General features: G+C 38.4%; 1 protein-coding gene across 10 annotated transcripts in view; it reads left to right on the forward strand.

Annotated features, from left to right (window-relative positions):
- GPM6B (glycoprotein M6B) overlaps positions 1-25,253 on the forward strand; it is a 159,196-nt gene that overhangs the window by 101,757 nt on the left and 32,186 nt on the right. For 2 of the 10 annotated variants that reach the window (XM_019494989.2, XM_059720911.1), the window contains exon 2: positions 20,586-20,705. The exons of 3 other annotated variants lie outside the window; for them this stretch is intronic. In XM_019494989.2, coding sequence (XP_019350534.2) covers positions 20,586-20,705 — 120 coding nt within the window. Of the gene's footprint in view, positions 1-10,978; positions 11,004-11,482; positions 11,960-20,585; positions 20,706-25,253 lie in introns of those variants that run through there. 5 more of the 10 variants (XM_059720914.1, XM_059720913.1, XM_019494990.2 and 2 more) reach the window with 5 other exon arrangements.

The raw sequence follows: 25,253 nt of genomic DNA on the forward strand, positions 1-25,253 counted from the left end.
TTCATCATTTAAAAAAAATTCTATATTTATTTATCCCCCTTTTTATGTATTGCAGTATAAACAAGCTTCGTCTTCTGAGGAAATTAAAGCATGCTTTACCTAGATTTTTTTTCTTTCTTGTTCAAAATGGGATTTTTTGGGGATGAGAAGAAGCCAGAAAACAATGTACTAATGGCAAAATATTCTAAGAAATGTGCTTTTGATTACTTATCTTGATGTAATGCTAGTGTATGTGAGAGAGTCTTTGCAGCAACCTAAGGCCAGGTCATTTAAATACCTGTCAGAACTGTCCAGTTAAATAAGCATTAAAAAAACCCTTTCAAATAGTAATCTGGTTTGTACTACGTAAAACTTGAAACAGATAAACCAGATGAGGTGAATCGACCAGAAATGCCAATACAAATGTCACTACAGATAGGGATATTGGATGTATAAACAGAAAACCCAAGTCCCATGCTGACCATGTACCTCTGAAAAGCACCAGAATGGTAAGCAAGCTTATTGCCCAATGTATGGATATGGGGCTATGTTTTTTCACTTATAGCTCAAACCAAGGCTTAACCAGGAAGAAGAGAGGGTACCTACTAGGCTGGAAATAATTTCTGTTCTGTCCCTTCCTTCCTTCTGTCACCAAAAAATGATGGGATGTGGGAAGACACAGTTCCTAATATTTGGAGACCTAATGGGGGTGATAAAAGGAAATCGGGCACCTTTTACAATATAATTGAGTGTAAGCCCAGTGTAGGTTTGAACTACATGTTCAGAGGCTGGTGTGTGACTATCACTTCCTATGCAACTTTGGCAAAGATGACATTTAAAAAAAAAAAAAAAAACCAACCCAAAAAACTCCTAGGAAACTAAGTCCAGAAAGATGTTAAAACCCAGATAGAGTTCAGGAACTGAAATCAGTGTGGGGGAAGCAAGTGATACTTCCTTGCAAGGAAAAAAATATAAGTGATGAAAGAGTCCAGACATCATTACCTGCAATGCCTTGAAATAAGAAAACTCCAAGTTTGAAGAGAAACTATTTAATTGAAGCATAACTAAAAGTAGCAGGGTGACATTCAAGAAAAGGAAAACTTGTGCTTGAAATTGAAGAGAAAAAAAAAAAGTAAAGAAAAAAGAGAGAAAATAAATTTTCAGTTAAAGAGAACAGTTGGGTTGCAGAATAGTTTTTCAGCCAATTGGCCAAACACCTCAGCACTTAGGTTACTTAAAAAATAGACCAGACAAAGTGGTGGAAATGTATGCGGTAGGGAATAATCCTGCCCTGGAAAATTCCCAATCTATCTGGGAATTTAGAATGAAAGCTGTTACTTTGTCCTTAACTTACCCTGTCGTGCTTTTGTCTTGAAGCTCATTTGGTATGTGAGATCACCCACTGCTCTGAGATCTGGCAAAATGTAGGCAGGACATGATCTAGACATAATTCCACATTTCCTAGCTTTTAGTCAGGTTAAATTTCTCTCTGTTACAGGGTAAAGATTTTTTTAATTATGTTGAGCTCCCCAAGTGCCCACTTAAGGGTTTGGGTTTTTTTGTGTGTGCAACTGCCTGTGTGTGCACGAGAGAGAGACCTGTTAAACACTTCCGCAGTTGTTGTTTGTTGCCCATGAACTGCATTCTCAAGGGCATTGTGAAGTACAGAAAGAGCCGTTATTTTGTACATGACTAGGATTCCAATTGATACAGCGCTACAACTAGAAAGAAGGGCTTGGAAAAGCCATGCTAGTTCTAGTTGCCTGGCATACATTTGGTAGATGAGTTAATTGGAAGCCTTCAAAGTAAAACTTGTGAATGTCCTGCAGCTCTCTTAATGAGGAAATCTGTACTTGCAGAGAACATGATAATTAATTGGGAGCCGTTTAGTCAGTGTCCTAGCTGAGAATTTCATGATTAATATTTTCTACATGAATAAAAATACATTTATAATTCAACAGGTGGTCTACAGCTGCCTTGGATAACCCTGAGTTTTCCCACAGTATAGTTTCAACACATCAAAATAATCTCCAATTGAACAAGGTGGTTAAACCAATGCTTTGAATAAACATTGGTTTCAACACCTTGTTACCCAATCATTAGTTCAGCACTTTCTTACATGTCAACATTTTGACTTCCCCATCACATTTTCTTTCTAAATTATGCACTAATTACAGAATGGGGTCCTTGCAAGACAGTTGTGGCTCTGCTGTTTAGATGGTGGCTTCAAACTTGGGGAAAAGCATGTAAAATAAATTCTGGGTTTTTTGCAGGATTGTTGGTTGTAGCCGTGTTGGTCTAAGTACATAGGAAGGCAAGGTTCTTTGGGTAGATGTGATATCTTTCATTAGTCCTGCTAAATAGCTGAAAAAAAATGTTGTTTGCAAGCTTTTGGGCACAAGCACTCTTCTTCAGGCAGACAGAGACTCTGCTGGTGTTATGCAGAGTCTCCCTCTGCCTGAGGAAGAGTGCTTCTACCCAAAAGCTTGCAAACAACATTTTTTTTTTTTTTTTTTTTTCCCCAACTGTTTAGTTGGTCTAATAAAGTATCACATCTACCCAAAGAACCTTGCCTGGTTGGTTTTTTTGTTTGTTTGTTTTTGAGGGGGGTTGTTTTTGTGTTTGAAAGATGGTAAAGGATTAAAACTCACAGCAAAGCTGCCAGAACATCTGGGTGGTAGTTTCAGGTCTATCGCAGAATTCTTGCGTGAGCTTAAATGATGCACTTTACTCTGTGGTTTTATAATCTCCATCTATAAAATGATGGAAAATATAACTATAGCCCTTGGAGTGTTTAGAGGTTGCCTTCACATTTTTAAAGTATTGTGAGGTTTTTGGGTGGAGGAGGTTACAGAACTTCTGTATGTATGTGTGCTCATTTCCCAGTTAATACATGTTCAGATGGCTCTGTAAATTAGATGTACACTTTCCCGCAGTTCTTATGACTTTGTGAAATGTATATTAGTCTGAAGAAGTAAGGAGTTTCTTTATTTCTGTAAGAATGCAGCAGGAAGAACGTAGCAGGAGATTTAAGCAATATATTTTAAAAAATTTCCCACTAAAATCTCTACATGTGTATGGTGGTGTGGGTTTTGCTTCATTTTGTTTTGTTTTCTTTTAACATCGCACTTCAAGTTTCAAAATAACACAAAAGTAGCCTGACTGCAATTGAGAATTAATTAGGATTAAAAATAAATCCTGGTTTTGTAAAGTCAGGTTACTGGTTTTTCATTTCTGAAGTACTTGATGCATGGTGAATGAAACCTTTATTTTTAGATGACGTTGAGATTACAAAGTGTCTTCAGTGTTGAAAATGTTATGGGATTTGAAGCCAGCAACTCTTGAAATTCAAACCAAGTTCTTCCTTTTTATTCTGACTAGGTCCCTCTGCAGGCTAATTTTTTAAGTGGTGGGAATGCAAATAAGCATATCCAACTCAAAAGAAAAAGACGGTCCCCCAAAGGGTCCTGTGCCTTATTCCAATCAGAAGCTAAAGCAAAAGAGTAAGGGGGGGGGGTTGTTTTGTTTTGGGTTTTTTTGTTAAAGCAAGTCAGGTGAAATTTAGAGACACTGGTTCTCAGTGGTTCAAGTAAAAGGGGGCCAGATGAATGGGACAACTGCTTAAAGTGTCATGTCCCTCTGTCCCAGGCTCTGAAAATTAAGGGGTGGGGAAAATAAAGATTAGCACTGGATGTATGGAAAAAGTAATAGGCAAAGTGAACTCAAAGAGGTAGAGGTGAAACCAGTCCGTGGAGAGGGTTTTCCCCCCTTCCCCCTTTGAAATAGAAAGGTCTGTAAGAAGCGAGACATCTGCAGACTTTTACAGTTTTTCTAATAACTTGGAAAGACCTATAAAATGGGTAGTTTATGCTGAAATGTTTTATCTAACATTTCTTCCAAATGTACAGTTGGTTCAGTACAAAATATCATCCAAAAATACTACCTCATGTATTTTCTAGACCACTGCAGCTACATTGCTCCAACCTTTCTAATAACTATCATTGTGTTCTGCTAAAGCCAGAAGTACTCTCTATAAGATGTCCTCAAGTGTTGTCTCATGCATTCTACATGATTGCTGTGCTGGGCTTCTGTTGCTTTCTACTAGAGTTTTGTCAATGGTATTCACCTTCATAATTTTCTTGATTTAACTTCATCCCATTTCTGTGGCTTTACCTTCACAGATAAACCATGACAAATTCTCTTCTCCTTTTCAGTGTCTGCAGACTTTAGATGGCTGGAGCTGCTCTGTATTTGAAGGTGTGTGGCAGCTGAACATTTTGCAGGATCCAGATCAGTCATGGAGAGCAGATCTAAATCTGTACTCATGGTCCTGTTGCCCTCAGATCCCAATGGGGTAACTACAGCTCCAACTCTGATGTGGTCTTGGATGAGAGGATGGTAAAACAGTGGGGCTAAATTAAAAATAGTAGTAACAGGGAACATACGAACTAGTGATGGCTCTCATTGAGAATGAGGAAGAGTCTTAAGAAAAAAGGTGGTGATTCACTGGCTTGGAATAAAAATTTAAGTTAACAGAAATATTAACGTGACTGGCTATAAGTTGTTTGTATGGGAGTGATAGTGGCGCTCTATCTTGGATTTGTCTGAGGCTTTCATCATGGTGTGATGGAATAGAAAGGAAGGCCCAACTGTAGAACCAAAGTGAGTAAGTTTAAGTATGTGGATATGACACGGAAGTGTGTGGGGTGAGTGATTTTAAACTCAGAGAGCAAGACTGAACATTAATAGTCATGATGGTGCATGGAAGTGATTGCATTTCACTTCTGGGAATAGCAGTGAGCCTGATATTCTGGACTTGCTGATGTTTAGATACTGGACAGCATGAATCTGTCTCAGATTTAATGATGTGATCAATCATCGCAACCTACTTTAAGCCTAGGCAGACCTCTTAACCCCAACAATAATACCATTCCTGGGTGGTGAAGATTTGCTATAAATAGCTCTTGAATTTTCTGCATGCACAGTACGCATTAGCATACAGTAATAAATAATGTGGCATAATTCTGTAGGAAGCTATGTCAGCAGATTTGAGATCTGTTGCAAATGACAGTTTTGTGAGAGGGTGATACTTCTAGATGAAAAGAACATTTAAGGAGGGAATTCATAGTCAAGCATGGTTCTGATTGGTTGAAAAACAGAAGGTCTAAGGTGAAGGGATTGAAAACAAAGGACCTCCATTATCTTTATCCTATACATTGTATCTACTGCTGAATTTTGTAGAGTCAAAGCAGAGAAGTGAAGAGATCAGTGAACATGTCAAAAATAGCCTAAGTATGATTTCAAGCCCAAGAGGAAAAAGGTACAAGTGCATTTTGCTTAAGGTAAAAAAGAAAATGCCTTATGTTGGAACTTGTACTTTAAATTTTCCATCTGTTCACAGTTTAAGGGGATAATACCAAGGGAAGTACTGTACAAATGCATTGTCAATTTTAACATCTTATTTAAACTCCAAAGGCTGATTTCAGCACTGTCCCCTAGCACAGACTAGCACAGTGGGGGCCACCTTTTTTAAAAAATTTTTTGCAGGCATGTCACAAAGTAGCCCCTGAGTACCACTCCCAATCTCCCTCCCCATTGCCTGCTCTGCTTTCTGCTACCTGCCCTATCTGCTGCAGTGCTATATGTTTGTCCCCATCTGCCACATGGCCCACAGGCCACCTGTTGGCCACCCCTGCTCTGAATATAATTTGCGTTTTGTCAGAAAAAGAATAAATCGGATATGTCTTGATTCATCAATTACTTACACATGGACTACAGAGTATCTTATAGCAGGTACTGAAGATCATAAATTTGACAAAAAATGTTTACCTTTTGAAGATGAAAAATACATTATGTAGGCTAAAGGCTTCCATTCATTTGTCGTCTTGTAGAGATGTGAACATGAAGTCGGCAAGTAATGTTAACAGGATAACTAAGAGGTTTAAACTTTATTGAGAGACAAGGCTTTGAAAACCTTAAAAACAAGCCATTCAGTCCATGTCTAAGACTATAAACATGACCACCAAGGCTGTGAGCAAGTGTTTGTAGAACCTGGCTCAGGCTTAGGCGACTTAGTTTAAGCTGCCTAGACTTACAGGTGGTGATCCCAGTTCAAGCATTCACAGCTTGCCAGGAGGAGGTATGGGTAGCCAAAGAAAAGTAAGTTGGGGAAAGTAAGTGGGGGGAACTGATGGGCCCAGTGTTGGTTGGGGCTGCCCGATCTGGGGAAGAGCTAGTCAGGGGAATAAAAATAGTTTAGTCGGGGTAGGAGGGCTGTGGGGGAGGGTGCTGCAGTAAAAATAGCAGAGTCCCAGGGCTGTGGAGAATGGCTGGGCTTTCTCAGCCCCAGGGCTGCACTGGGAATGCATGCAAACATTTGTTAAGTGAAATTAATCCATTTTAGGTCAGTTTAACCCATACTGATTTTTAAAATTTGTTCTTGCCTGGTGAGAACTAACTTTTAGATCTTGTGGGCCATTTTTGGGATAACCTAAGTCCTGCGAACACTTGCACACTGGGGTGTTAAGACCCCTTGCAGCTTGGTTAGGACAATCTAAATATAATGTGTACATACCCTAAACAGAGTTGAAGAAGAGACCTAAAAAGAATGAAAGGAATACCATCCTAAATATCACTCAAAATCTATATCTGGTGGAGAGGTGGTTTTCTAGGCTTGGCAGTTCTTTTGCATAGTTTAGATGTCATTCTGAGAGGCTCTGATTATTCTAGTGCAGGCGTGTTCAACCCTTGGCCCGCGTCTCAGTGTCATCTGATCTGCAGAGCTCCCCACAGGTCTGGAAATTTGGTGGGGAGCAGTGATACCATTCCCAAATTGCCAAATTTCCAGATCCATGGGGGGCCCCAAGCCCTACATGCTGAACTGAGTGTCCAATCCCCACCCCCTCCACCAGCACACAGGACCAGGATGGGGGAGGGTGTCTGAGCCCCAGGACCTTATCGTGGTATACAGGGCTTGATCTGGCCCCATGCTGCTTCTCTGGCCCATGGGGCCAAAAAGTTGAGCACCTCTGCTCTAGTGAACTTCCAGGGAATGTATAATTGTGGGGAAGTAACAGCTTTTGTTTTTACTAGTTTGTTGTGGGGTTATACTTGTTAAATAATCAAATTGGGGGTCCTTTCATTGTTCATTGTAAAGTTACTACCACCTTTTGCTTGCAGTTCCCTACAGAACATCTTACTGTGCTTTTTGTCTGTGCTCGTTTAAAAGGAAGGGGATTCCACTACTTCCTTTAATAGACTGTTCAATGGCATGTTGTTTATTCAGCCAGATTTGGCTTTTTACCGTAATAAGAGGATGAAATATGCACCTTTCTTGGTATTTTTAGTACTTTGACATTGGGAGGTTTGTAACCTGTTTCCTCTAGTTTTCTCCTGAGCCCCATTGTACATCTCTTAATCCTTCCTTAAAATATAATTTCCTCAAGTTGTACTATTTTTGAAGCTATCCCATGAACTCCTGAGATCTACCAACATTATTTTTGGTAATCAGGTGCTAAGTATGGAACATCATATCTTGAGTTTGGAGCTATATAGAAAGGAATTCTACTTCCATGTTGATAAAGATAGCCCAGCATCTTTGCTCTGGTTTGGTTTTGCTGTTTACACACAAGTTTTCAGAATAACTACTTTCCAGGTTTCTCCTTTCTGTTGATATTTGCTTTAGATTATTTTGCCATAGGTCACTTGGTTTGTTGTTCGTTTTTAATTTCAAAATGAATCTTTTAAACTTGCGTTAACAGATTTTTACCTCCAAAAATCTCTTGTATTGTTTCATTGTAATGCATTTAACTGCTCCCAATAAAGCATAATCTGGACGAGTCTACATGAGATGTTTACTGCAGAGTGGACTAATTAAGTTCTGCAGTAAATATTCATGCACGTCTGGACATACCCAGGACATTTGGTTCCTTGGGCACAAGTAGCCAGGGGATGCCCATGCCATGCATGCTTTGGTGCATGGCAAGTTACCCCAGGTGGGGTAGGGGAGTCTAGGGTCAGCACTGTGCTGGCCACAGCAGCCTTGCCTGGGGGCCTCCTGGGGCTGCAGCCATGGCAGTTCTGCACCATGGAGCCTGGCTGCCAGTGGAGCATGGCTCTGGGCAGGCTGGCTCTGCTTTTCAGCAGCATGTGCTGGTCAAGCATGTGTTGCTCCATTATTTTCCCCTGTAGCCTTTTTTTGATCCCAGATATCCAGGAGTAAAAAAAAACAAAACAAAACAAACCCCCCCCCCCCCCCCCCACAGAAAAAAAACCCTGGTGCAGTGCATGCTCAGGCAGTGTGCCCTTGCAGCGCAGAGAACACCGCACAACTGCACTTGTCTGGATGTGCCCCTTGAGTATACAAGTGCAGGGCTATTAGGCTGGAGTAACTAATAAACTCTACAGCAGGATAGTAGTGCTAGTGAATACCAGTACTATCCTTCTGCGGAGTTTTTTAAGCTGCAGCAATACATGTGTAGATGCTGATGTGGCTGACTGGGGCACGAGGGTACTTCAGTGCGTTGTGCTAAAAACATTAATATGGTTCGGGTGAAATTTTAGTGTGGTATTTTTTGTGGATGATTCCTAACGTCAAGTGAAACCCCAGATAAAACACTATGTTGAGTGAATACATGATCATTCTTTAGGTATAGTTCATGTCTTTTTAAAGAAGTCATATGATGTGCTGCTGTCTTTTACAATCAACTACATGAGTATATGTTACCATGTATTTGGGGTAGGCTCTGAATTTAGCCTCCCAAATCTGGTGTTATAGTCTCAGATTTTCCATGTGAAATGTGTAAGCACCACCTTTGTTGTAGCCTTCTGAAGCCATTGTATTAATTTGCAAAGGTTATAATGAGTTTTCATGGATCTCCTTATCCTTTAGTGGTTTAAAATAAATTGTCAGCAACCTGAATTGAGATGGTCAGTGTTCATAAGGAATGGACACTTGTAAACAGAATTAGATTTTTAATATAATTTTGAACTTATATAATTGTTGTTTTTCACTTAGACCAAGAAGAATAATTGTCAATATTAACAAAATACCCTAACCTAATTTTTAAAGTGAGGCCATTTTGCGCTCACTGCAGGTTCAGCTGGGTCTGTGCTGCAGTACGCTCATGTATTTAACTCCACTGCTTTGCTTCACAGCATCTGCAGTAGGCTTAGGGCTGCCCCTCAGCAATAAAGTGCTTTCCTATCACACCCAGATCTCTCACTTTTTTTAATTTGACTTTGAATTGTAAATGAAATGTCACTCTAACCTTGAGGAGCATAACTAACTGATTGCTCCATTACTGAGCATCTGAATCAACCCAACCTGTGAAACTTGTGTTCTCTAGCTTTCAATCTGTGTCATTTTTATTAGGCTTTATAAAACAGTTTTGAGGGAGAAAGGAATAGATCCCATGCTCTAACAGCAGTTTGTGGCTCTCTAGATAAGTGCTCTTTGCTGTAGCATTAGGGATACCTAGCATTTTGTATGCAGCCTTATGTCTCCTCAGAGGACTGTACATTGTGGAATTGGCAAAACTGATGGATTGAAAAAGGGAAGGAGGTTTGGGGGTTTTGCTGGCCACACTTGAACATTTACTAGTAGCCGATACACGTAATAGCACTGGAGAAAGCAACATGTAGTTTATTCTGTTTTCAGTAATTGCTAATGATGGGAAGGAGGTGGAGGATTAAGAAATGACTGAAGATGATAGATAGCAATGTAAAACCCGTGGAAAGCAAAGAGGAGTGGGAAAGATCTTCACACTCTAATGCATCACTTAAAGCTTTAGAGATGATTTAGCAGCTAGCATTAATGCTTTTAAATAGTTAGATTGATGACTTCTTTAGACTTTGGTTTCAAGTTCTAACATAGTTGATGATTTCTTTGGGTGTTGCACATTTCTTCATTATTTGTGAGGAGGAGAGAGGCTGTTCTAGGAGAAAGTGGAGGAATGATCGCTACCACCCACCAGCTTTTATGTTAATAAAACATTATGCTCTAAAGTCTTGAACCCATCCAACAAAACATGAGTACAAACCAGGAAGCATAATGTTGTTTAATGTCTTTGGAATAAACTCACTGCAGACCATGGGAATATGTAAAAAATGTACTTCTAAATCAATAAAAAGAGAGAGGCTGTTACATATTACAGTATTGGTATCAGCACTTTGGATCTACGAGTGCACTAGCTTTCTGTGTTCTGTGTTGGGGAGGGATAAACTGTATGTGCAGCATGGGGGTTTCTTTGCCTCATAAACAATGTTAAAAATCCTTTCAATGTATGTATAAGGTGAGGTTAAAGAAATGTGCTTCGCCCAGCCAGCAGTTAAAGTCTTGTCAGAGATGGTTTTGCTGTCACAGACTTACTGGAGGGAAAGTGCTCCTGCACGGATGAAGTTTAGAAAGTTTTTAGGATGTTCTGTTGTGGCATATGAAGCAGGTTTTACCTATTGTGTGTAAGAATATTCCTGTAGAAAAGTAGGAGGCTATGAAGGTGTGTGATACTGAAGCCAAGTTGTCATCTGCAAAAGCCAGCTTAGTCTTCTGGCCAACCAGAGCTGTTGGAAAGCATTTCTTGCAGATGTTGCTTTGTGAGAGTTCAGTGTCAGTGAGCTATCTAGGAATACTCACAAATGACAGACTGAATTGACCAATTGTGGAGCTGTAGTTTGAAATAAAAAGGACTGTACTGCACCTGTGAACTTTCCTTTCTCTACCACTCTGCTTTGGTTTCAAAGGATATGGGGTATATGCTGTGGGACATACCCAGTAAAGGGGTGAACAACTTGAGCAACCACCAGATAACCCCTTTTCTTCCAGTTTGCCTAGTAGCAACATTTAAAAAAAGTTGTTAAATTACATCCATTATCTTAATTGGCAAGGCACCATTCAGGAAAGCAGGGCAGAAACTCAACATTGGAATTAGGTGTACAGTTACCAGTAAGCAAATGCTTAACTTCACATACACACTCCATAGTTGTCCTGGAAGCAAATGCCTGAATGTGGATTTAGATGCCTAATGGTAAGTGCACATTTGAAATGGTAGACTGTGTGTTTGTTTATCCTATTTTAAAAAATGGTTTACATTTGCATTTTTGTTAATTTTGCTTTTGCTTCTACTGTAAAGAACTCTATCCACGTACACGTGTGTGTGTGTGTGTGTGTGTGTGTGTGTGTGTGCGCACACACACGCGCACACACACACACTCTTGTTTGTTTTTCCTTTGGCTTGTGCAGTGTCTAAGTCAAACCTTACTTAACCTCAGCAGATAAACTGAAGGCAACAGGCACATTCTGTTTATGTCCTCTACAAGAGCAGAGGGCATATGGAATAAATCAAAATGAGAAGCATAATAATAGGATCCCATGAGAAAGAGCCTTGTGATTGTGTGATGACATGCACTCTCCTTAGAGACAGCGTATGGGGGTCTAGCTTCATAGCTGAGTCATGCGACAGGAGGGGGCTCCTTCCATTTTCACATGCATCTCCTCTTCTGATGTCACAAATCCATTCTTTGCTGAGGGAATTGATTAACATTCATTGGGAGCCTTCGGAGAAAGAGAGAGAAAGGCAGAGAGAGCACGGAAGGGGAAAGGGTGGCTAGCTGATTCTTCCCATCCCAGCTACATAGAAAGTTGGGACACAATTGGACACAAAATGGCTATTTTATAACTGGGGTCCTTGGTGACGTATGGCTGAGTGTTTCCTGGCACAAATCTTTATGGACCAGTAAGCAGAGCGAAATTGAAGCTGACAAGACTTTTTGCATTTTGGAAAAGACTGTAATCTACTGTAGTGAAGAACAGAGCCACTCAATCACTGCAGCTGTAAATAAGACAGAAGGGAATAAGAGAGAAAGAAAAGAGAAAAAGTGTTTGCTGGGGGGAAGGGGGAGAAAGCATTTTTGGTGGATGGTATGAAGCCAGCCATGGAAACTGCAGCGGAGGAAAATACAGAACAAAGCCAAGAGAAAAAAGGTACCCAGAGGTCTAACAATAGCCTGTTTAAATCTTTTCACTGCAGTTGCTTAAAGAGGTTTAGACCGTTTTAGTCACTCTTTTTAGAACGGCTCTTAAACAATCATTATTGCATCTTCTAGCTTTCAGGGATCTTTTCCTGTAAGGCTTGACAGCAAATTAATAGAGCAGCAATCTTTTCCTCTATGTATATTCTCTCTCTGAACCTTCTCTAACCCCACTAAAATTTTATTTTTGCAAAAGAAGCTTTGTTGTTGCTGTAGCTTTGATCAGTTTTGGTAAATTGGTTTATAGCAAGTGTGTGTGTGTGTGTGTGTGTGTGTGTGTGTGTGTCTACATGTATGTATGCACATGTGTGTGTATGTCCTGCAAAAACCGTAACAAAATATTTTTCCCTGAGAGCAGCTACATATTAGTGTGGTTTTTGCAATGCAGTGTGGGAGATGCAGATTACAGTTATAATTAAAATGACATCCTTAAGAGCCTTAATGCAGCTTCTCTACCTATTTAGCATATTAATATGTATTTTAGACTGTTTGGGTTCTTTTTCATGGTCTTCTCCACAGCATTTTGTTTCTATGGAGGTTTGTCTAGGCGGTGATAAAGGAGAATAGTGCAAAACCTTAGGATTTAACCATCCAGAATTTCTAGCTGTTGAGGAAAAGTTACAAGATGACCATTCTTCCCTAAGGAAATGGGAGGGTGGTAGGAAAGTGATCTGATCAAGTGTTCAAGGTGATGTGTTGATCTAAAGTTCAGTATTTCACAAAATATATTCAGCTACGGAAAAACTGTTTATGCTTTTGCTGTTTTAAATTATTCCCTTTTGTGTAGCAGGCTATTGTACAGACAGCAGCAATTTCTGCTTAAAAATAAAATGCCATTAAAAACATCTCACTAAGTTGTTGGTCCTGGTCTCTTGGAAATAACCAGATGATAATGGGGTTTCTTCAGAAGAACCTTTTTTGTATATCATCAGCTATTTTTAATAATTAAACTACTGCTTTATATCACCAAGTAAAGTAGCTTTTTCTATTCCATATAAACAGTCATTTAATTACATATGTAGTGAAAACTTTTGGTTCCCAAACTTCTAAAATAATAACCAGAAATGTTTTCCTGGTTTAAAGTAGATTTCTTTTTCTTTCCTTTTTTTTGGTGCCTACACATCTGTTCATGTAAGTCATGACCAGCTTCAATTTTAGCAAAATAAAATTTGGCATTAGATAAAGTACAATACATAATCCTTTAGGGATTTAACAAAAAAGTTATAATGATGAGAGATTTAAATTTTGAAATCCATTAATATGCATAGACAAGAACCAGTTTCACTGAGGATTTTGACTAAGTATTAACATGCAAAGTATGCATGTTAAATGCCTTGATTTAAAAACTCACCACAACCTCTTGGATGGTTTTTAAAAAGTGTAGTAGTTTTCCATTTTTGGGCATAAACAACAGACAGCTTAAGGTATTTAAGTACCTAGAACATTTACCAAAATATCCATTTATTTTGTATAACAATTTATCATTACCAGATATGTGCATTATTTATTTCCTTTCATCCTTACCAAAATAACAAGAACAAACAACTATCAAAGCCATAATATGAGAAGAATGTTCAGTATATTAAAATAATCGCCTACATTAATGTTGATACCTTGTCACTTGTAATGCATGCACTGCTTTCCTAAAAGGATCAAGAAAATGGATTTGGACCCCTGATATTTATTCTTTTTTTTACAACTATTTCCTGGCTTTCTGGGGCTACATACGCATTTTGTTTAAATCTATTTAATAACAACAGATCCTTGAAGTAAGCCATAACAACATAATCTCTGAAAATGACAAATGGAATCTCAGATATTGGCCTTTTATATCTATTCAGCACATTAATGTGTATTTCTGAAAGATATATTGCACAAAGCAATGAAATATGAAAAGTAGAAGTAGTTATCGCCACTGAACCACTACAATAATACAAATCTAGATCCATTTGCTTATTCACTTATGTATAAATACTGAATTAGAAACGGCATTCAGGTTCATGGGATTTTTGAGCCGGATTTTCAAAAGTGATCAGTGCTTGCAAGTGGGTCAGTTTTTTTTGTTTTTGTTTGTTTGTTTGTTTTTTGTTGTTGGTTTTTTTTTTTTTCAAAAGAGCTCAGCAGGTGTTTTAGGTACTCAGTAGCCATAGCTGGATTTTTACATGAGAGCTGAGCACCATTGGGCTGCACAGATGAGGTCCTATTGTTCTCGCTCTTGACAATCCTGTTGCTTTGCTTTGGTATCTGAAGCGGATGCTGAGCCTTTCTGAAAATTTGCCAGTTTGCTTTGAGGACTCGGACTAGAGCTGCTTAACTTCTCTGTTATATTTAAAATGTCCTGTCTGAGTTCTTTACAAGGAAAGGCGTGTGTGTGTGTGTGTGTGTGTGTATGTGTGTGTGTGTGTGTGTGTGTGTGAAACCAGATATTTCTTTGCAAATTGTCATAACCGTATTTCAGTCAGTGAATCTATAAGTTTACCGCAAAGGAAGATCCAGAGTATTTAAAACTTTCCCAGTGTAAACAAGTTGCAAACTCCAGTGAAATAAAATAAGTCTTAAGTTGGGGGCTGTTTTCTTTTGCTTTTTAAAGATAGGACTTGTAATTGGTGTTAACGCACCATAAATATTGAGAGACCAAAGGTCCTGAGTATTTGCCTCTCTTTAGCTATTCAAGTTTTTGTAGTGTATTGAGTACACAGCTCACATCTGGGAAAGAAACAAATGTGGTTACTTGAAAAATACATACTACAGTAGTCAAAATGTTTGTTTTTACTTTTAATGATTAGCTTAAGCTTCTGCAGAATTTTTTTACGTGGATCTCAAAATGCTTTTACACCAGTAGTAAAAAGTAGGCAGGAAAAATATAGCCTACTTTACTCTCCTCTATAGAAAAGCGTTATATAATTACTGCACAACAGTTTTGGACAAGGCATAAGTACACATGTGAATGCTGTAAACTAGGTATGAACTGCATGTATTCAGCACTGGTACTCAGTTGCGTCCGTTTTCTTCTGTGATGGATATCATGGGAAGAGACACAGCTGTCATTCCAGTGTGCCTGTGCCACCAGCTGAGAATCTACCCCTTCCCCCACAGTATTTAAAACAAGTGGATGTTTGAGAATTAAATTGGTGAAAAGTACGTTTTTCCTCCTTTCCAAAATCTGTTAATATCTTTAACTAACTTGCAATTTTTATTTAAATAAAGGTATCCTAATTTCACACAACGTTATGAAATGTAGCTGTTAGATTTACAGTATTCCTCAGACAGTTGTTTATCTGAAGCTAAACCAGAATGTCTGCTGCCCCAGTTTTTAATTGGAAACTGAACAATGTCCTCATTTAATGGAGATAAGAAATAAGTCTTGCTTTATACTGAGTATCAGCAGCTCTTATCTGAGAAGAACACCATGAGCAAAGCCCCAGCAAATGTTTAGCAGATATTTTACAGAGCTGCAGGATAGATTGGATGTATTTAAAGATGAAGGCTTACAAATTATTACAAATGACAGGGCTTATCTTGCAGCCATTAAATTAAATCAAAATGTGAGGATTGGGTAGGCAGATTCACTGGGATGGAATAAATGGGCAAAACGAAATGCTGTTTTGCATCAGTAGTGAAGGAAATAGATCATGATATATATTAAAAGAGACATGAAGTTTGCTTTTTCATTTAACAAAGAAAAATATTACTACTAATTTGTAGGGTGCCAAAACTTACTGTGAATGACTGACTATAGTAAATTGGGTGTGAAAGTATAGTAGAAAAAGCAAATACTGAGGAATATATTCATAGTAGTGGACTAATTTATAACAAGATTCAAATTTCTATGCTGCATTAAGGAGTGGATGAAAAAATATGAACATTAATTTTGATTGTACATTAGTAGGAGCACTTAATCAGGATATTACATATTTAGGAGTCTGTGAAATGGTGCAAACTATTTTTATGATGTAGATAGAAATATTACAAAATTGAAAACCTCAATAAATAAGTATGCTTTACTCTAAGATGGGAAAACCTGCACTTTTACAGTAACTTTTTTTTTAAGGTATTTTAAGAGAACTGTAAAATCATGAGTTGTAAAATGAGTATAGTTTAAAACCAAACAGCACACAATCGACTACTTTAAGGTTAACTTTATTTGGAAGGAAGCTGTTGATTTTATAAATTTTAAGGCATTTCTGAAGATGAATGCATTTGTCCTTTTTTAGCTTGTTTTGAATAACCCATCTTCTTACTGTACAAGCTTGATTAGTTTTCAAAGCTAAAGTCTTTAACATCAGGCTTCTACATCTGTATTTCAAAGATGCTGACCTGGCTCTAGTTTTCCTTGGCTTCTGGCAGATCTCCTGAAAAACATTTCTGCTTAAATAGAAGGGGTTATATAAGCATAAAACATTAGGATTCAGCTCTAGGTTTTAATGACATGGTTTGGGTTTCTAAATTTAAAAAAAAATCTTAAAGACTATGCTCAATACCAGTCCAAATGATCAAACAGTGGGAGTAAAACTATATCTTGTATGAAATGGGATAGGCTGTAATGGAAGAATGACCAGATGGCACTGCATACGCACAGTAGACATGAGATGGCCCCATCTAGCATATCGTCATGGAATTAAAGTAATTAAAGATGGGTAAAAACCCCATTACATCATCTGCTGTTATTCTTATTACCTGACTAGTCATGTTCCTCAGAACAATATTCACTGGTAATTGTCAAGCTTTAAAATGACCAAAGGACAGCATTTTAAACATTTTCTTTAGGGAGATTATATATAGTTACTTTGGAAACAATAAACTAATTGTTGTTTGATTTCCTTGCATTGCTCTGGCATAACTGTTTGATAACTCAATAAATGACACTTCATTGCCCACAGGTGTGAGAAATACCTAAATCCAGGCATTTTTATTAGCTGGCCTGACACGGCTTCTTTCGCTGTGGTATACACAAAATTGTGAGCTTTGACCTCCATAAATGCCTTGATGTTGTATGACTGAACTGCAGTGAACTCAGCATCATTCCTGCATGTGCTCTACATAAGACACAAATGTACAGATGGGTTTTTATAAACTTTTAAGGAAGGATATTCAACTATAGCTGTTCATCCCCATACCTAAGCAGTGCCCAGGTACAATTTGTAATGCGATGTTTCAGCTCTTAAATGTAAAGTGAAATACTTTTTAAAATAGAAAATACTGTTCAATATAGCAAATCCTTATCATATGTCCAGTTAAGGCCTAGCTCTACCATATCTCGCACCGATAGTTCATGCCCTCACTCTAACGTCTGTGGGCCTTTTCTCCTATGACTCAGAATCTGCAGAACTGCTTTTATCGCCTGATCCAGTGGACAACGAAGTCAGTAGAAAGAGCTCTGTTGGCTTCAATGAATGATGGATAGGGCTGCTAAGGATTACAAAACAAAGCTGGTAGCTAAATGGCACGTATTTTCCAGGAAAATACTGTCTATGCAACTAAACAAGGGGAGTAAGGAAGAGAGAAAAGAAATTCCTCATATGGACTTTTTAATGAAAATTCTTGTTAAAAAAAAATCCACAAATGTCACTTTCAAAAAAATGTCTTTATTCATCCTGCCTTTCTTCCTTCCCGCACCCTTCAAAAAATCAAATGAGTTTGTTATTAGTATTACAAATTAAATGTTATACAATGATAACTAAAGGAAAGTCCTTTCTTCGTTTCAGAGTCTGAGATTTCTCCAGTAAAAGCTGATGATCTTGCTAGTACTCATGATAGGGTAAGGCAGGCAACTGCTTGCTTTGTTTTGTTTAAGTGCATTATTAACTGCTACAAGTGAAACCCGGGACTCTGAGGGCTTTGATAGATCTTTAAAAATACTGAAAGGATTTTATCCTATCTTGTATTAGTATTCTGGCAGCCAAAACATTTTTTAGTATGTATTTAAAAGGAATTAAATTCTCCTTCTGTGATGCTATTTTTTTTCTTCTATCATTGTACTGGGGTCTATGACTTAAACTCTTTGGTGCCATGGAAATGCAAATACATTAGCTATTTTTCAAAATCATTAGGAGTCTCTTGGAGAGTAGTTGTTGCTGTTGTTTTAAGATTTTTTTATAAATGTTAGCAAAGAAGCTTCAAGAAAACAGGAAGCAAACAATGATGTTTGAGGAAAACCAATGTAAAAGAAACACATTGTAGTGTTGCTAGGTTCCTTCTGCCCTCATTTAATCTAATATCAAAAATAGTGAATTTCCTTATTTATGAGCTCCTAGTATAAATTAAGGATTGCTACCAAGGCTACAGACACTCAAAAAGCCCAAGGTGGAATCAATCAAAGTTATGCAGTTTTGTGTAAGCAGCATAGTTTATTTAGATGAGTAGCAAACAGAATGTACACTGGCCCTTTGGGGGATGCAGATCTTAGAACGGGTTCTGCCATTTTTAAACCAGTCTGCGTGCCAGTCGAATTTCTGTTTTGTTATGGGTATAGACCTGTTTTGTGTGCTGAACCTCTGTTCTGTTATGGGTATAGACTTATCCTGGTGAAAGGGTAATGTCTATACCTGGCCTGAATAAGCAGTAAGAAGAGATGAGGTTGTCTTGAGACACAACGGGCCTTTGTCCACTCCACAAAATTGGCCTTCAAAGTGGCTTAAATGCCCTTTTGCACCACTTTAATAGCATTGCTGTTTGCATGTTTGGTGGCGTATTCTGCTTTAAATGAGTCTGGTACGTAGCAAGATAAAACACCTCCAAGGTGTTTTAGTTTGCTATTTAACGAAGTGCAACAGTGCATGGGGTGCTGGGGCTGGATGCCAGTTAAAGGGTGGGTTACTACCTGGGGGGGCCCCTGCACAGCTCAGGGACTGCTCAGCCCACTGGCAGCTCGCCCCGTGTGCCCCCCCCCTTGCCGCCGCCAAAGAGGCAGGTAAGGATTGGGCCCCCACCCTTGTGTACATACCACGAGGGTTTAGCTTGGTTTAATTCTCTCTAAATTGAAGCGGTATTTCTAAAAATCCACTGTTTCAATTTAGGGAAAACTAAATGGAATTAAACCCTCATGGCTGTACAAGCTGCAAATTACTTTTGGAAGATTTGTTTAGAAAGCACTTAAAAGGTAACTGAATATATAGGATATGAATTTTTCTCTTTTTTTTTCCCCCCTAAATTGGAAAAAAAATAGATGAAGGCAAGTAATTTCTTTCATAGAAAAGTGTGCAAGTTGTATTAAAGTGGTTGACTGCTTTCCCTGTGAATAACCCATAAAGAGGAAAGCCATGATCAAGGGAAAATGAAACCCAACATATTCATTTAAAGAATCTATTGACATTAAATTTGCATTAGTCCCAAAGTCTTTTGGCAAATAAACTGTTGGATTGATTAAGTAGTACATGTGCAACTTCTTTCTTAGATATACTCACTGAACTCAGGATAAAATTCTCCTTTCATTCCTGATTAATGCTAAAAGAACTGCAGTGAAATAGGATTACAGCAGTGGAAGCTCACTGTGAGAGGACGATTATGTCCTTAAAGTATAATTGTTATAAGTCCAGAAATGTGAAGTTTATTCTTCCCAGAAATCTGCTTCTCTGACCTAGTTTAAAAGAAGCTTGTTTTAATGTCCTGGTCTACCTCATGCACCTGCTGATAGGCTGCTAAGTAAGATTTATTTTGGACAGAGATGACAGTTACTTTTTCATCTAGCTACTACAGAGTGGGGACTTCCAGTGCATTTTAAGAAATGAGCTATCTTGTGCTGACAGCCTTACAATTCATAACAGAGCCGGGGGAAAAAAAAATTACGTAAATGTTTGATGTTGCTTTGCTAGTGGCCTCTTTTCATAGTGCTCGGGAGCAGTTAAGCTTTGAAGGTCTTTCCTAATAAATTACAGATCATCACTTATGATTGGAAGTGATGCAACATTATTGAACTTTCTCATGAAGTGGGGAGGGGGTATTGGATCACATTTTCATTGTAAATCTCTAAGTTAATTGAAAATTAATAAGTTTGGTCCTGAGTCTCTTGAATATGAGATGTGACAAACTGCAACTTTTCCTATCTGTTTAAAAAGTTGACTGTATATTGTTGGATATTTTTTTTGGACCTCTCTAGACATCTGGTAATAATTATTATGCACTGTTGGGTTTAAGGTATTTTAAAAATAGATTTTTAGTTTCCCACAATTTTATTTCCCTTTCTGCCCTATCTATTAGGGAGTGGCTGCTTGCCAGAAAAGGGGAGAGGAGGTTTGTGGAAGATTGGGGGTGGAGTGAAAAGTGAATCCTAATGAGCAGCAACTGCAATACAATAGAGTGCAAATGTGAATTCAAATTCACGTATGAATGTGTTTTCTAATTCAAAAACCTGGATGGAGTTGGGTTTTTTTAAACACTCTTCCTTAATTTGCATGTCAGCATAACCCATTGATTTTCTTTCTCTTATTTGATGCAGATGAGTTTTATACTTCAGTTATGAAATATCAGGTTACCTTTTTGGCCTCTCCAAGTAATTTTAATATTAAATGAATAAAAGTACTGAACAGCACTTTTTTTTTTTTTGCTGGAGACACTGACTTTTTACCACCTAAAATTGGCAGTGATCACCAGACCAGAAATGGAAATTGGCAGGTACCACTGGATGTACAAGAGTTCAAGGCCACACCAGTACCATCATGTGCCAGCATTGAGAGGCAATATTAGCCCTTTGGGGAACCAAGGTAAATAAAGGGCTGGGGTGAAGTCTGAATGGAGAGTTCAAATAGAGTAGCCCAAGCCTAATGCTTTGCAGTAGCTATAACATCATTTTAAAAAATGTTTTTTTTTTTTTCTCTCTTAGTCATTTAGGAGTCTGTCTCTCACATTCAATGTTTGAAATAACTATTTTAACCTGTTGGTGTTTTGAAATAGAGCAGCTTTCTATGTTAGATGCATTTGTTACGCTGTGCTACCCAAAATTGTTTTGAAACTGCCCGCAGATTGGATTGAATGGTAGTTTCTTTGGAGGCAGCTCCACAAATTGGAAACCAGTGATCAAAGGATTGCATGCATAGACCATCAGCTAGACAGGCCCTGTGTGCTAGATACAGGTGCTACATTCGGTGTGTGCCCTAGACTGTCCCTGCCTGCTGCATGCAACACACATTGACCCCATGAACCACGTGCAGCATGTTTTGGCCTCATGCACTATATGCACTGCATGCGCTGGACTTGGCACGTACCTGATTCGTCCAATGCACTGCACACAAACTGTTTACAGATCCAGCCCAAGAATCATGGGCAGACCAGATAATAGGGCTCCCTGGGCTGGATCTCGCCCATCAGCCCTATATTTGACACCCTTGTGTTATACTTACCAACTGCTTTCCCAGATATGGTTCCACCTGATGATAGGCTCTGTGTGTGTGTGCGCATGTCATACTTTAAGGGAGAGGCTACAGAAAAAATTATTCTGAAAGTTATTAGCGAGTCTTCATTGGTGGAAGTGATTGGTGATTCTTGATTTTGAGTACCCAAACTGAGACAGTTTTAAACTGTGTGCAAGGGGGCAGGGGGAAGGGAAGGTGATTTCCAACCCCCACTCCCCCCCCCCCCCCAATTTGTGTGAGTGAATAGCTTTGAAGCATTTAAGTTTGGACACCCAGAAATGAAAACATGCTAAATCACCAATCATTTCAGAAAACCGTGGCCTGTGAGGACACTGGAAACCAAAGGCTATATCTGCTGTAAAATACGGTCATTCTACGTAATGGTCAATGAGTGGAGCTGATCTGTTAAAATCTCCTTGATGCCTTGATTGCCTGAAAGATGTCTGACTTCAGATCAGAAAGTTGAAGGTTATGATAAAGTAACATTCAGCGATATTTCTACTTATCCCCTTACATTTCCCTTCTATCTGGGAGGCTCTGGTACTTCAGATCTTTTAAAATCCTGTTTCTATCATAGGCTTAGTCTGTGCACAAAAACCAAGTGATTACACATGCACACATTTTAAATTGTCAAATAACATATTAAAAATATTGCTGAAATAGACTTCTTCTTTGGTAAGCATTCACCCAACTTTGTTCTATTCAGCTAGGATGGACTATTTTGGTATCCCATTGGTAAGCCTTAACATAATTCTCTAAATGTAACAACAGACTGAAAATACTCTGTACTTTTTCAGACTGTCACTTCCACTAGGACCCAAATATTCGATTAATTTGTACAGCTGTTCTGTCACAGGCGCCTCCAAGTTGCAGTCCTGTGTCTTGAGGAGATTCTCAGACCCTGAAAGACTTAGGTTGGACTAGCCAGGGGTTAGGAAAAATATTTTTTTTGTGGAAAGTTGACTGCTCCAAAGCCAAGCCAGCATTCTTTACAACAATCTTCCAGCTGTGAGCAAGATAACAATTTTCTGTATTTTTAAATTACCATATTTTTTTACATACTACACCGATTAAAATAATATATGATACACATTGTTTTTGAAAGGCAGAGTGAAGGAAAAAAAAAAGATCTTTCCCTGTAAGTAACTAAATAGCAGCAGTTAGGGACCCAAATCTGCTTATTGTTTTGCTCCCTGTGAGTCCATAGAGATTTTATTTTCACTTTTGCCCAGAAGTAGCAGAAACTATTCTTACCATATTTCTCGCATATAATGCGAACTGAAGTTTCCAGCAGCTGTTTTTTGGGGAAAAGGTGTGGATGCCAGTGAATATATTCTATTGGAATATCAATAGTTAAATTTCAAGAGGCTTTATTTATATTGGACAGTGGGCAAATGCTGTCTCATGCTAGATCTGGAGTGGCTCAAGGTAGTTGTTCCTAGACCTTACCACCCCCTGATCAGCAATGATAGGTAATCCACAACACGCTACAAGACAGTTATGGAGAACTTTCTGCTTTTTTTTTTTTTTTTTTACAAAAGTAGTATCCAGTTGTAAATAAGTTTTGTATGCTGGACTTGGTGGCAAATTATTTCGATGTTTCTTTAGATCAAATGATGAATAACATCATTTGTTTAACTTGGCAATATTTTCTGACGCTTGTCCACCAACCTATTGTTCTTTACACTTTTTAAAGGAAGTGCCAGATGCCTGGCAAATTTATCTCAACTACTTGAGTGGTAGATACGGAGACAGGGTCCCTGCAGATTGGTAGCTGTCATTAGAAATCTCCATAGAGAAAAAGAGCAGTAATGAGTACTAATACCATCCTTCTGGGCTTGGGTAACTGCGGGACTGGTAGGCTGCCTATGGATGCTGGTTGAACTAAGAATCTTAGAGACATAGGTTTGAACTTGAGAATACTATGGCCATCATGTGGATGTTAAAGGAAGAGTTGGGGGTACCGAGAGGTTCTGGGCATAACCTCAGTTAACCAGATGCTGAAAGCCAATTTAATGTGTTTAAAAATGTTCTCATAGCTGGGGTAAAGAAATATGAAGTTCTTCAGGCAGCAGCCCAAGTACACGGAATGTATCTTCTGCAAGGATAACTATGTCTTTGCTCATTATTTAGCCAAATTAAAATGTTGGGCTGCTACTTCCCTTCAGACAGCAGAAAAAGTTTCCATTTAATCAGAACAAAAAGTCCCTTGTTATGGACTGCATTGAAGAATCTATTAGAATGTTTCCAAATTTACTGATGTGAAACTTCCTTCCTAGGGGGACTTCTCACTGTGGATATCCCTTCTTTACCTCGGTGCCAGTGTTAGGAAATATCAGGATAACAAATTTTTGCTTCCAGTTTGGTGTTTTGCTTCCTTCATGGGATCAAGAAATAGTAGAAATAAATAATTTACACATTACTTTATTGGCTATCTTACTTTGGGATTCTGAGAGAGGTGCCCATATTCACATGTCGAAATTCTCATAGGTAAATTTGATATCGATTTTGCTTAATGGTAATGTTAACAATCCCATATTTTTCTCTCCCGAAATATTATTTGGTTTGTAAACATACTTCTAATGGAGGCATAAGAGCATGAAAAGATTCACTAGCCCATCAGAACTTAACCCAGTTTCATAAGGATGTATGCTTGCTCAAGAGCAGAGGAAAATTTTGCAAAACATCTCCCTAGAAATCTGTTCACCCCTTCACCTTTTGATGCTATTGTTGCCCAAAGGGTCGTCATGGTGGCAGTTCACATTCCTTCTTCCCATATTTTATATTTAAGGTATTTCTGTGTAGATCCAGATTAGTAGTGAGATGGAGGATTTGGCTTTGAATCTTGGAGCCGTTGGTCTGAAAATTCTCCCCTTTTTTGGATTTTTCTTACCGAGAAAGAGGTTTTGTTCTTGCTTGCTTCCTTGTAGCTAAGGGAGAATAAACTCCGGGATCAGTCAGTAGTTGTGGATGAGGTCCAATATGGCAAAAGCCTTTCTTCCATTGGATGTTACAAGCTGATGAACTTTGAGGTGAGTTACTAATTCCAGACTGGTGGATCTAAGAGAACTCAGTTTTTTTCAGGCAAGACTCTCAACTTTTATTAAAACACAATTCTTGATTATTTTTTTTTAAATTTTTTTTAATTTAAAAAGAAAAAATTTAAAGGTTATTTTTGGGGGGGAGCGGAACTGAAAAAGCAGATGATTTGCAGAGAAGAATATACTAAGGGTGAGATTTACCAAGATGCTGAAGCCATCAATGAGAGTGAGGTGCCTAGCTCACTTAGAGGCTTTTGTGTATCCCACTGTGTATGTCTGCATTCTTAGGCATCTAAATAACTTTGTAAATATGGCTCCTAGTCCCGTCTGTATCTTTTGGTTCAACTATGCCAGCATGTTCTGAAGCTGTGGGTGATTTCTTGCATTTTGAACTCTGTTGCAGTATCTCCAAAAGGTAGGTAAGCAAAGTATATTGGAAGGAGTAGGTGGTGGTGAGGGGCCAAAACAAAGAGAAAAAGGAGAAATATCCTCAACAAAATAAAATAAAATAATTACAACTGTTGATTTTTTTGTGTGTACACTTCCTTGCCTGACCTCATGTGAAACACTGACTGACACTGTGGACAAACAAAACAACTCTCCTGCTTTAAGTGGGGGAGGAAATTGCCCTTATGAGCATGCATCAGTTTCTGTTATTGTTTCATCTGTCTTCTATTAAATGGTTAGTGAAGCTAAATCACAACAATATATTCCAAGTAAAGCAGGTGGTAAATTGCAGTTTATCTGCTAGTAAGTAGAAGTTAGAATAGACAGATGAAACCGGCACAGTAGATTCAGCTGTTCTACAGCAAGTTTCCTCCCTTCTTTTAAATTGCTATAATTTGTTTTTGTCTGTCTT

The sequence above is a fragment of the Alligator mississippiensis genome, chromosome 1 (genome assembly GCF_030867095.1).
Source record: "Alligator mississippiensis isolate rAllMis1 chromosome 1, rAllMis1, whole genome shotgun sequence".
NCBI classification, from domain to species: Eukaryota; Metazoa; Chordata; order Crocodylia; family Alligatoridae; genus Alligator; species Alligator mississippiensis.